Genomic DNA, 12,795 nt, shown 5'->3' on the forward strand with positions numbered 1-12,795 from the left:
CTGCATTGTAACCACATTATCTCCTCCAATACACACTGACTAGCAGCTGAAAAACTGTCAGCCTGCAGCTTTCAGTCTAAGTATATATTTTACTTACATAAATACCACATGCATCATGTTAAACCACCTTTTGGGTGGACGGCCCACATTTTGTATACGTTTATATATCGTGTCCTGTAACAACTCAGATTTAGCTCTAGAATAGTTAGAGCTTGTGCGTGTTCAGGTGATGCAGAAATAACTGGATCACAATGCAGGCGATTCTGTCCTGGTCAAAGGACGGGCCCTACACACAGGGACTTGGGGTATTTTTTTTTTTAATCATGCCTGATGTAACTGAATGCTCATGCAGTACGATAAAGCCGGTACATGGTGCAAATTGAGTGAAATTGCACCAGGTGTGGCCAGCTTGAGCACCTATATACCCAAGTCTTTTCTTTATTAGGAACAGCAAAAAGAAACATGACAAGCTAATAGTTTTTATCATTTATATAGCGTCCCCATGTTATGCAGCACTTTCCAGAGAATGTCATTCATATCAATCCCTAGCACAAAATGTAGTCAGTAGGCAATTAACAAACTAGTTTGTGTGTTTCTTTTTGTTTTGATTGTGGGAAGAGACCTGACAACCCAGGGAGAACATAGAGAAACTCCACACAGATAGGGCAATGGTTAGGGATCAAACTCATGGTCCCAGCTCTGATGCAGCAATGCCACCCATTGTGCCAATATTCCTTTTATTATTATAGTTGAGTTACATGTGGTGTCGTGTGTGTTTTCTATGCTTCAAATCAGCACAAAAAAGGGATGAAAACATGCTTGTTTATTAAACATAAGAAATACATTCTCCATTATGAAGGAGAAAAGAAAAATAATGTTTAAAAAGTAAGGAAAAGAACACACTTAATATGTAAACACTCATTGGGGGGGGGGGAATTGAAATGACTGCGTAACTGGCGAAAGAAACGCGGCCCTTGCACTGTCAATGTTACTATAGTAATGGTGCACATTACCGCACATACGGTAATCTAACGCTGGTTTTTGCTCAGGGAGATGCAAGCAGAATTCCGCGTTAAAAGTACCGTATTAACGGAGCGCAGGCTGCGGTCGTTTCAGTAGTAACCAAGCCAATTGAATTTCCTCCATTATGTGCTGAATAGACCAACCAACACTTTGTTCTAAAGGACAGGAGTAAACTACTCTAAATATTATGCAAGCATCAAGACCATTCCAGGTGCCTGATTGTCTCTGCTGTTAGGACAAGCAGCTGTAATACTGCATAGTGGTGTCTAAACTCAGTTCTCCAGAGCTGCCAACAGTTCATGTTTTCAGGATGTCTTTAATTGTACACAGGTGAGTTAATCTAATTGGATGGGTCAGTAATTATCCCACCTGTTTCCACAGACAGAATTCCTGTTAGTAACACTTGAGGACAGGGTTTGAGCACCTCTGGCACTTGAGCCTTAAGCATGTAATACAGAAACATGCATGCTGGCATTCCCTAAGACATTAGTTCCCATTCACTAAGTCTCCCTAAAAGGCCAGATTGTAAGGATATCCATGCTAGATCACAAATGGTTAAACAAAAATGTCTAAGGCACTAACTTAGTCAGCTGTAGTCAAGCACATATATATTTATTTATAACCTGGATTTTTAGCAGGACTTGAGGACCAGAAGGTAGTATCAAACTGGTTACAAAATGTCAGTCTTTAGTTACTAAAGAAATGTGGCTTTCAATCTCTGCATTTCCACTGTTCCAACTCTGTTTATTATTGCTTGTTTGTTTCACATGCAAAAAATGTATATGTTATTGCTGGCACTTTAGCAATGTTTCAACTCCCCACTACAGTACACTTACTAATGTGCTTTTCTATTATAGGGGCAGCGCATCCACTTAGTACTTCATCATCAGCACTAATTGCTGGTGTAAACGGGTCCTAGAGCGAATCCCAGCCTGTTTGGAGACATCCCTTGGATTTACCTGGGATCCTCCCTAGAACCCTGACCCACTGATTAGCAGGGACTATGGAAAGTGAAGCTTATAATAAAGAAACATTTGGTTTCTATGTAGGAGGGTTGAATTTGTTACAGTGCTGGTGGAGAGTGTGGTTTTGTTTGACTATTAGGATTCAATCCAAATACAGAAATCCCCAATTATAAGCTATGCAGATTCTGTGTTCTTCTCACAAGAACATTTTCCAGTTGTATATAGATCATAACTGAGAGGGCAAAACAGATATTACAACTAGCAACAGCAACAAAAAAAAAAAGCCAGTAGTTATTTTTTACATGTGTCAGTGTGGTGTAACCCTACGCATCTAAAAATAACACTGTGCAGAACCAAGTGCATTTGTTTCCTACTTCTGCTCCCCTTAGCCTAGGGAATACCAATCAAATAAGAATGTATTTATTTAAGTTTGCTACCAAATGTAAGCAGGCTGAATTGGTGGAAAGGCTGCAGAGGCTAGGGCCTTGGATGGCAAGGATGCAGGACAATTTTTGTATTTTAATATTAATAATTAATGCATTGTTATTTATATGTTAAAATAGTAATCCGTTTGCTGAATTATGCCCATTTATTTATATTACGCTTGGATATGGGGGGTGGATCATGGAAAGCTATGACAATGGGGGAGAGTGAAAGTACAGGGGGAGGGGGCACAAAAAAGTTTGCCTAAACATAAGCCTTATTTGTATCCCCAAAATAAATAAATGATATAATATATAACATTTATTTGGGTAGATTTAGTAAGTTCTTCCTTGTAACTACATACAGCTTAACCGTAAAAAGTGATTTGATAATGAAGTGTCTAAGGGCTCAGTCAGACAAGTGTATTGTGTTCATGCTGAGATGAGCACAATACTCTAACAATCGCTAGGGTCATCAGCTATAAGAATCATCCCACATTGTAAGCTGGTGAGCAGGGCCTTCTTGCCTCTCTGTATTACCCAGTACTGTTTTTATTTGTATTGTTATTTCGCAATTGTAAAGCGCTACAGAGTTTTTTGTTGCTATATAAATAAATGATGATTGATCCCCATAAATGTATACCTCTGCTGTTCAAGCGAGCAGCAGTGCATAGGGCGTGCAATGGCCAAATGATGGAAAATCATGTGTTCACAATCATCTGAACAGCAACTCGCTATGGCTGCACAATTGTCAGACCACTTTGCTCTTTCTGGAACTCGGTGTGAGCAAGTTCTGTGAATATGATTGTTTGAAGGAGCCCTAAATATGTGTTTGTGTTATCATCTGAACTCCTGCCATTTCCCCTTACTATGCTTGAGGAAAGAATGTCAACAATGCAGCACAGTATCTTTGGGGAGGTTGCAACAAGCCCAGCATGACAACTGTTCTGTGGAAAACTGCTTTTGTGATCAGGTAATATGACACTGCAGCCCACCTCCCAGCCAAATAGTGCATTGTATTTCCAGGAAATTAACAGTTTTGTCAAGCCCACAGGTCAGTGTGGATATCTTTAATCTTTTACCCATGTGGAACAATAGGGACCTGGCTTACACAAACATAGGTAGAACTGAGCTACATGGAATATTTTGTTGCTTGATTACAACTTCTGAGTCATTTAACTCATCCTTTAAAAGAGGTGATTTTTAATCACAGATAAGAAAATCCCATGACGGTTGCTTTAATCAGGAAGTGCTTCATTTTCCTTCCCGTCACAAAAAAGAAGTCATACAAAGGGACATTAATGACATTTATTTTTTTTTATGTTGAAGGTGATGAATGGCTTGTGACTAACTGCATAGAAGTTTGCAGTGTTTGTCATGTGACTAATCGCAGAGACTATATATCTCCCATATACTTAGCCCTTAGGAAATTCTAGCCTTGGATGGTCCCAAATAAGGTAGTATGTATGTGGCTTATCACAAGTAGCTCTTGGGAGCAGCCATTATCTCTTTAACCCATGAAGTTCAGTAAGGAAAAGCATAGTGACTAATAACCAGCTGTTGTTCCTCTATAAAGACAACCTTAAAACAAATATTATGTAACTTTATTGCTTTGTGAACACAAAATACTGTCCGCACCTTAAATAAAAACAGTGATGCTGGAATAAAGTGTTATTTAATAACTTAAACAAATGAATGCTGGTCTATTGTAAATTGGCTCCCATATCATTTGTCCTCTTCAGTTTATGTGGCTTTGTAGTTTATAATTTTACTGTGGAAAAGGCTTGGACAACCTGCATATTTCCAATTTGTGTGGAACTACAAGTCTCAGCCAGCCCTGAGGCAGCTGGAGAGACCACAGATTACTTAATTTAGCTATAGCTAAAGTGTCACCTCAAACTGAAATTGCCAGTGTGTAATGATGTCCCACTCACTATAAAGACCTACAAGCTGCAATGCATTTTCCTTAGATTCCGTAGATTTAGTAACTACTTATAAATCGGAACAATGTTTATACCACATTCACACTGACCTAAAAACCCGGGATATTCCCGGGGCAAACCCCGACAACCCGGGTTGTGGATCAGTGTGAACAGGGGTCCCTGCATCATACCCGGGTCTGATGACCAGGGAATTAGACCTGGGACTTTTGCAGGTATATTCCCGGGTCCGTCCCAGGTAGCCGCCAGTGTGAACGGTACAACCTGGGTCTCGCAGAAAGGAGTTAATTTAAATGACCTAATCTTTGTCAGTCAATCAAAGCTTGTGATGACTCACACTTATCGCTAGGGCAGACCCGGGTTCAGTATAAATGGGGCTGAGTGAACGGGATCTGATGAGCTGACATGGCAATATCTGGGGTTGGCAGTGCGAACGTGGTATTACTTACACCTATTAAATCATTTTATGTACTAAAGAAACTACATTTTTTTTTTCTGTCTGTGTTTTGTATAAATACCATGTAAACTGAAACCTAAAAAAAACAACAATAAAAATATCTTTGAAAAGACTGTGTGTGTGTGTGTAATATATATATATATATATATATATATATATACAGCTTTTATACTGTATGCACATTTTCATGAGCTTTTTACCACACTAACTAGTGTCCAATAATTTTTCACATGAGCGCAGCATGGATAAAATAGCAGAGTTGAATTCCATTCATATCTATCACATTTTTTGGATGTGACTTGAGTTCAGCCGAGTACCAAAGTTAACACTGTGGACATAATATACAAACCAGCCCACAAAATGGCTACCAACCTTAATATAAACCAACACCTACTAGGTTTGGTCAATAACAGGTGAACAGGAACAAACTGTTTGTTTGCTCAAGTATAAAGAGAGTGAGAACTAAAAGCCCAGACGGTGAGTCATGTTGCATGTGCTGGCGTCTGGACATGCCCAGAAGAGTAGAGCAGAAGCCTCCTGTGTGGATGGACATGTGTGTTATTCCCCCCATTACTAGTCATCAAAGATAATATCTTTCATTATATTGTTTAGGGCATTCTTCCATGCCAGAGAGTGACACAGATCATATAGTTTAGATTTCTCATACAATGTCTTTGAACAATACTTACAGATTCTCTCCTTCATTCCTGTGTTTAGACTTCAACTTTACCTCAGTCAGACATTACACTGATCACAAATTCACCCAACATTAGCTCTGCCTCACCTCACAGGGTCACAGCTGTGTGACAGGTGACAGCTGTCCTTTCCTCATTAATTATGTATTGTCTTCTCTTTTTTAATTACACAAAAACATAATGCAATACAATGGCAATTAGAATAAAAAAATGTTTTTATTTCTTTGTCAACACTACTTCTCATGTATTATAAGTAACAATGCACCCCTACTGTGAAATATAACTATAATACACGTCACTTTATAGCTATGAAACTTGTATAAAAGCACTTGTCATGGAACCCCTCAGTGACTCCCAGCACCTCTATGGGGCATATTCAATTGTCGGCGGAAACGGTAATAGTGCTCGGAAAAACCGTTACGGTAGTTTTCTCGCTGGATTTCAGCTCGCAGCTCCCTGAGCTGAAATCCAACTAACTATTACCGTAATAACGGTAATAGTTTAAAAGCGCCACGGGAACCGGACAATTGAATATGCCCCTATATGTCACATTGCTTTATCTCATATAGATTTTATGTGAACTGTCATGTATTTTGTTTTGTAGAAGTGAAAGGCAAAAAAACAGACACCTACCTTATGTATTTGTATCTCTGTTCTCAAATCTTCTGTCATTTTCTGCTCTCCAACATGTACAAACCCAACCTAGAATGAAGATGAGTTATGTGTCAACAATTCTGTGTAATTAGTTTTACTTTCTCTTCAGCATAAAAGCTATATATATATATATATATATATATATATATATATATATATATATATATATATATATATATTATACATAGATCTGTCAGCAGAGATTTAGACTAGGTACAAATAGAGCTGCAAGAGATAACATGAACTTAGGGTGAACTTGGGGAGGATTTGAGACAGAGTTCCAAATGAGAGGTGGTGGAGGAGGGGGGGGGGGGGTGAATTTAACTAATCTGCAGTTTTGTGAAGCTGACAACTTAGGCTTTTTTGGCAGTTTTCAAACCGCTGGCCGGAAAATGTAAAATTTACAATTAAAAATCAAGGTCCCATTTTTTACAATGAAAAGAATGTAAAGCGCTAAATTGATCAAGTAATACTTTGTCAAACCACCTGGAAAAATGCAGAAAATGCAGTGGAAAAAGAGGGTGCACTAAGGGTTCGGGCCCCCTTCACTTCAGATTCCTGGCCCAATGCCAAGGACTACTGGGCCCCTCCTGTTAATCCTGGGTGGTGGGTTGTGGGGAGAGAGTAAATATGTGCAGCAATGTTTGCCAGTTTCAAAACAGTCAAAAAATGTAAAACTAAATAAAGTCTCACCCCCTTGGAAATAAGTAATACTGTATAGGGGGCATGATTTGTGTACTCTCCATGGTTCAAGGTTCTCAGTCTTCTAATATATATCCTGTTATCTCTTTGAGACAGGAGATAGAGAAGAAAGATAAAGACAAGGGGCCTGATTCATTAAGGATCTTAACTTGAGAAACTTCTCATTTCAGTCTCCTGGACAAAACCATGTTACAATGCAAGGGGTGCAAATTAGTATTCTGTTTTGCACATAAGTTAAATACTGACTGTTTTTTCATGTAGCACACAAATACTTGATAGCTTATTTGTACACTGAAATTTAAAGTTGATATTTGTGTGCTTAAATTCTGCAAAACAGAATACTAATTTGCACCCCTTGCATTGTAACATGGTTTTGTCCAGGAGACTGAAATAAGAAGTTTCTCAAGTTAAGATCCTTAATGAATCAGGCCCAAGTATCTTATTGGCTCTAATAGGCTGCTGTGATGTCAAAGCTCCTCTTTCATCAGAAATTGGCAGCTGAAGCCAGCATGCAAGAGCTAGGTGTTAAAAGCACATTTTTCAGATTAGGGAACAGAAGGGTGATTATTAGTACATGTTCTACATAGAGTGGAGGCAGCCATTCTGTAGCCTGAACCAACAGGTAAAAGCAGCCTATCAATTCACAAGGAAGCACTGCCTTACAAAGCAATATCCTGATGAATATTGGTTCAGCCCACACAATGACTACCATCTGGGGACAGGTGTTAAGAATACTCCCTGCACAAACAAAACAACACTGTGGAAAATAGGTTGATGCTTCTTTGTCTTGCACCCATAATAAATGTAATGTATCAATTATTAATTGCTTCCAAAAGTAATGACATTTTTCTTTTGGCAAAAATTATTATGCTAAGAAGATTGTCTTTCTATGTAATTATCTAACAGGTAAAATATATTTTGTGAATAAATGTACATATTATTTTGGCTTATTCAGAAGAGCATATTCATAGAATTTGTTCATGCTGCGCTCCAAACAGCATGATTAAGCAGGCCTGAAAATTGTGTAGACGTTGGGATCATAGATTATGGTGCCTGATTGCCCTCTTTCCTGTTGTCCAGAACCTCTCCACCCCCACCAACTGTGGGTTAAGCTAGGTACACACTACAGAATTTTCCACCAACTTGCCGATCGATGGTCCGATCGCTCGGTCCATGGACTGCATACACACTAGCCTTGTTTTAGACGATAAAGGGAAGAGCGGACGTCCCTTTAGCGACTTTTTACAGCCATGTTGTCGTGAGCAACGATTGCACTTTCGTTCACACGGAAGCAACATCGGTCGGAAGTTTATACACACTACACAACGGAAATGAGATTGGAACGAAAATATTAAACGGTACGACCAACCAAATGAGGCGACAATCGACCATTTGGGCAGACTTTCGACCATCGTGTCACTACACACACTGACCCGACTTTTGAACGAGCGGTCGTATGTTGGCTGGTTGAGCCGATTATTGGACGAAAACCCTGTAGTGTGTACGTACCCAGCTTCACTGTGTGCTGCTATGGAGGTTGGTTATTTTAATCTGGTACATTGACCTTAATTTGTATTTTAATTGGTTTGGGTGTTCCTGTGTGTTGGGTGTAGGTATCTGTAAAACAATAGCTTTTTACCTGCACTCCAGCCTGCTGCATTGACCACATGGTGGACACAGCTGGAGCTACTGATAGTATAGAGATATTTGGTCTATATGGTAAATGTATCTTAGTGACTGCAGTACAGAATATATCTGAAACGCACACTAAATTTTTTATGTAGCTAATTTCACCACAAGTAAAATAGTACTGAACAGAGTGTAAAAGCCCCTACTATCTATATATAATCTGCACAGTATTGTCACTTTTGTTTCATACTTAGTGAAACTTTTATGTCCACTATTAACAGTGTGGGCGGGGGCCCTTCCTTTATCTTTGTTCTAGTCAAAAAAACTGACCTTGTAGTGTGCTGATTCTTAGGTGCTGCCTTATATGACCAACAAATTTAAAGTAAACCCTGTAGCATAAATGCATATATAGACTGTAATATAATCCCAATCACTAAAAATGTATAAGTATAGTATAGTATAATGTTATTAGCGACACTTTGTGACTACAAACAACTATCTGTTGCAAGCTTGCTGTTTCAGTTTTTTTTTTTCCTTTGTCCTAAAATCAAACATTTGGAAAGGCCCTTCTAGAAATCCTGTGTAAGCCCCCGCTGGTGTGCACAGAAGCGACAGTGTAAATTGTTTGGAAAGTGGCATGAGCAAATAATGCTCCTCTGAACCAGCTCTATATGTCTTTGTTACTGTCTGTCTGTCTGTGTCTATGTGTGAGTGTGTGTCTATATTAGGGAATTTAGACTGTAAGCTCCATTGTGGCAGGGACTGATGTGAATGAGTTCTCTGTACAGCGCTGCGGAATTAGTGGCGCTATATAAATAGATGATGATGAATGTACTGAAATGTTAAAGTGAGAGAGTTTAGAGCACATTTGAATCGCATAACAGCCAGAGATAACAAAGATGCAAATAAACAAAGTGGGGGGTATTCAATAGGTTCCCGGTGCGTTACCGCACAAAGTGCAGTATTGACGGTAATACGGTACAATATCGCAGATTTTCCTTCGCAACCCGATGGGGCGCGCACGAAAATCCACGTTATTGCGATACCGTCGATTGCCTTCGCGGCCTGTTCCGGCGCATTACCACGGACCGGAAACCTAATTGAATACCCCCCTGTAATTGTCTTGGAAGGGAAGATGATGTATAACCCTCTAAAATCATTGCACAATCTTCCTTCATTCACATATCAATCAACATATCCAGCTACAAAAATCATAAAATAAGTCTAGTACTTAAAAGAAAAATATAAAAACTAATGTTTGTTTATTGTTTTAAGTTTTTCATTAATTATGAGTTTACATAGAAACAAAATCTAGATATATATTTAATGGATAAGTAATAAATAATTATTACATAAAAAAAATGATAAACACAACATTTACCATTTTATTATGGATTAATATCATTCAGGCTAACCAGCACTAAACTCCCATTGGCTCCTAGAATTAAGTAGAGGATGAGAGAAGGTGCTGCTCTCAGCCAATAGACTGGCAGCAGGTTGTATATGAGATGGGAGGATCAATGACAGATAAGAACACACTAGTTACAGGGAATGAACTCTGTACTGTACACTGTGCACCAGGGAATGGGCTCTATATTGTACATTGGCCAGCAATCGTATATTATTGTTACTATTCTCATTTATATAGTGCTAATGTATTACACAACACTTTACAGTGAATGTTTAAATCATTCATATCAGTCCCTGTCCCATACAAACACTCACACACTAGTGTTAATGTAGTTATGCAATTAATTAGCCGAACTAGCCAATTATCCTGTCAGTATGTTTAGTATGAGCCAGCAATGCTAACACTCTGCGCAGCTATGTTTTGTGGGGGAGGGGGGGGGGGGGGGCACGGCACAGGGCATCGTGGAAGCAAACCTCTAGGGCCTCAAACGCACAAGGGTGCTGCCGGTATGATAGTTATACCACAGACCTAATAGTAAAATAAATTTTGCAGAGTTTTTTCCTTTCTACTTTAAGCATTGCAGTCTCATGCCTATGACACTTAAATGCTTTAAAAAGGAGCCAATATCTGGCCTGTCAGACTGATGAGGTACGAGAACTGCGGTGTGTGTGTGTGTGTGTGAGTGGGGGAGGTAGAATGAGGGGGTGAGGTAAGAATGAGGGGGTGAGGTAAGAATAAGGGGGTGAGGTAAGGGGGTGAGGTAAGAATGAGGGGGTGAGGTAAGGGGGTAAGGGGGTGAGGTAAGAATGAGGGGGTGAGGTAAGGTGAGGTAAGAATGAGGGGGTGAGGTAAGGGGGTGAGGTAAGAATGAGGGGGTGAGGTAAGGGGGTGAGGTAAGGGGGTAAGGGGGTGAGGTAAGAATGAGGGGGTGAGGTAAGGTGAGGTAAGATTGAGGGGGTGAGGCAAGGGGGTGAGGTAAGAATGAGGGGGGTGAGGTAAGGGGGTGAGGTAAGAATGAGGGGGTGAGGTAAGAATGAGGGGGTGAGGTAAGAATAAGGGGGTGAGGTAAGAATGAGGGGGTGAGGTAAGGTGAGGTAAGAATAAGGGGGTGAGGTAAGGGGGTGAGGTAAGAATGAGGGGGTGTGGTAAAAATAAGGGGGTGAGGTAAGAATGAGGGGGTGAGGTAAGGGGGTAAGGGGGTGAGGTAAGAATGAGGGGGTGAGGTAAGGTGAGGTAAGAATGAGGGGGTGAGGTAAGAATGAGGGGGTGAGGTAAGAATAAGGGGGTGAGGTAAGGGGGTGAGGTAAGAATGAGGGGGTGAGGTAAGGGGGTAAGGGGGTGAGGTAAGAATGAGGGGGTGAGGTAAGGTGAGGTAAGAATGAGGGGGTGAGGTAAGAATGAGGGGGTGAGGTAAGAATAAGGGGGTGAGGTAAGGGGGTGAGCTAAGAATGAGGGGGTGAGGTAAGAATGAGGGGGTGAGGTAAGGGGGTAAGGGGGTGAGGTAAGAATGAGGGGGTGAGGTAAGGGGGTAAGGGGGTGAGGTAAGAATGAGGGGGTGAGGTAAGAATAAGGGGGTGAGGTAAGGGGGTGAGGTTAAAATGAGGGGGTGAGGTAAGGGGGTAAGGTAAGAATGAGGGGGCGAGGTAAGGTGAGGTAAGAATGAGGGGGTGAGGTAAGGGGGTGAGGTAAGAATGAGGGGGTGAGGTAAGGGGGTGAGGTGAGGTAAGGGGGTGAGGTAAGAATGAGGGGGTGAGGTAAGGGGGTGAGGTAAGAATGAGGGGGTGAGGTAAGAATGAGGGGGTGAGGTAAGGTAAGGGGGTGAGGTAAGGGGGTGAGGTAAGAATGAGGGGGTGAGGCAAGGTGAGGTAAGGGGGTGAACTAAGAATGAGGGGGTGAGGTAAGGGGGTGAGCTAAGAATGAGGGGGTGAGGTAAGGGGGTGAGGTAAGAATGAGGGGGTGAGGTAAGGGGGTGAGCTAAGAATGAGGGGGTGAGGTAAGAGGGTGAGGTAAGAATGAGGGGGTGAGGTAAGGTGAGGTAAGGGGGTGAGCTAAGAATGAGGGGGTGAGCTAAGAATGAGGGGGTTAGGTAAGAATGAGGGGGTGAGGTAAGGGGGTGAGCTAAGAATGAGGGGGTGAGCTAAGAATGAGGGGGTGAGCTAAGAATGAGGGGGTTAGGTAAGAATGAGGGGGTGAGGTAAGGGGGTGAGCTAAGAATGAGGGAGTGAGCTAAGAATGAGGGGGTTAGGTAAGAATGAGGGGGTGAGGTAAGGGGGTGAGCTAAGAATGAGGGGGTGAGGTAAGAATGAGGGGGTGAGGTAAGGTGAGGTAAGGGGGTGAGCTAAGAATGAGGGGGTGAGGTAAGAATGAGGGGGTGAGGTAAGGTGAAAGAACAATGGTGGTGTAGAGAGAAGAGAGAGAACAGTGGTGAGTTGAAGGGGAGGGCAGGACCCTGGGGGATGAGAAAACCATAGGGATGGGGGGGACATGGTGGAGAGAACCTGCTGACTGTACTGTGTAAAGGGGAGATGATATTGCAGGGGATGTGCTGACAGTAGGATTATGGGAAGATGAGGATGATGAGAGGAGAGAGGGCTGGAGATGGGTATTGAGTGGGTAATTATGATGGCGAACAGAGGGTAAATAGGTTTGTGGAGTGAAATACTAAACAATATAATTTTGACAGGATATACAAGTGAGGTATGAGGTCAAGATAGAAGGGAATAGAGAAGGATTATGTTCTGGAGTGAGATACCATATTAACATAACATTTTCCTGCCTCCTAAACCTTCAGGCTGACTCCTAGATTCTAAAATACTTGTTTATCCCTGGTAAAAGGGAGAGAACTGACTAACTTCTATATAAAAAGTCAATTTCTATGCTTTCCAATACAGGTCCTT

General features: G+C 41.2%; 1 protein-coding gene across 3 annotated transcripts in view; it reads right to left on the reverse strand.

Moving 5' to 3' along the window:
- IFI35 (interferon induced protein 35) overlaps window positions 1-12,795 on the reverse strand; it is a 721,240-nt gene that overhangs the window by 20,767 nt on the left and 687,678 nt on the right. For all 3 annotated transcript variants that reach the window (XM_075177442.1, XM_075177441.1, XM_075177440.1), the window contains one exon: window positions 6,136-6,204. In XM_075177442.1, coding sequence (XP_075033543.1) covers window positions 6,136-6,174 — 39 coding nt within the window. In that variant the 5' untranslated portion in view covers window positions 6,175-6,204. The remainder of the gene's footprint in view (window positions 1-6,135; window positions 6,205-12,795) is intronic.

The sequence above is a fragment of the Mixophyes fleayi genome, chromosome 6 (assembly GCF_038048845.1).
Source record: "Mixophyes fleayi isolate aMixFle1 chromosome 6, aMixFle1.hap1, whole genome shotgun sequence".
NCBI lineage: Eukaryota > Metazoa > Chordata > Amphibia > Anura > Limnodynastidae > Mixophyes > Mixophyes fleayi.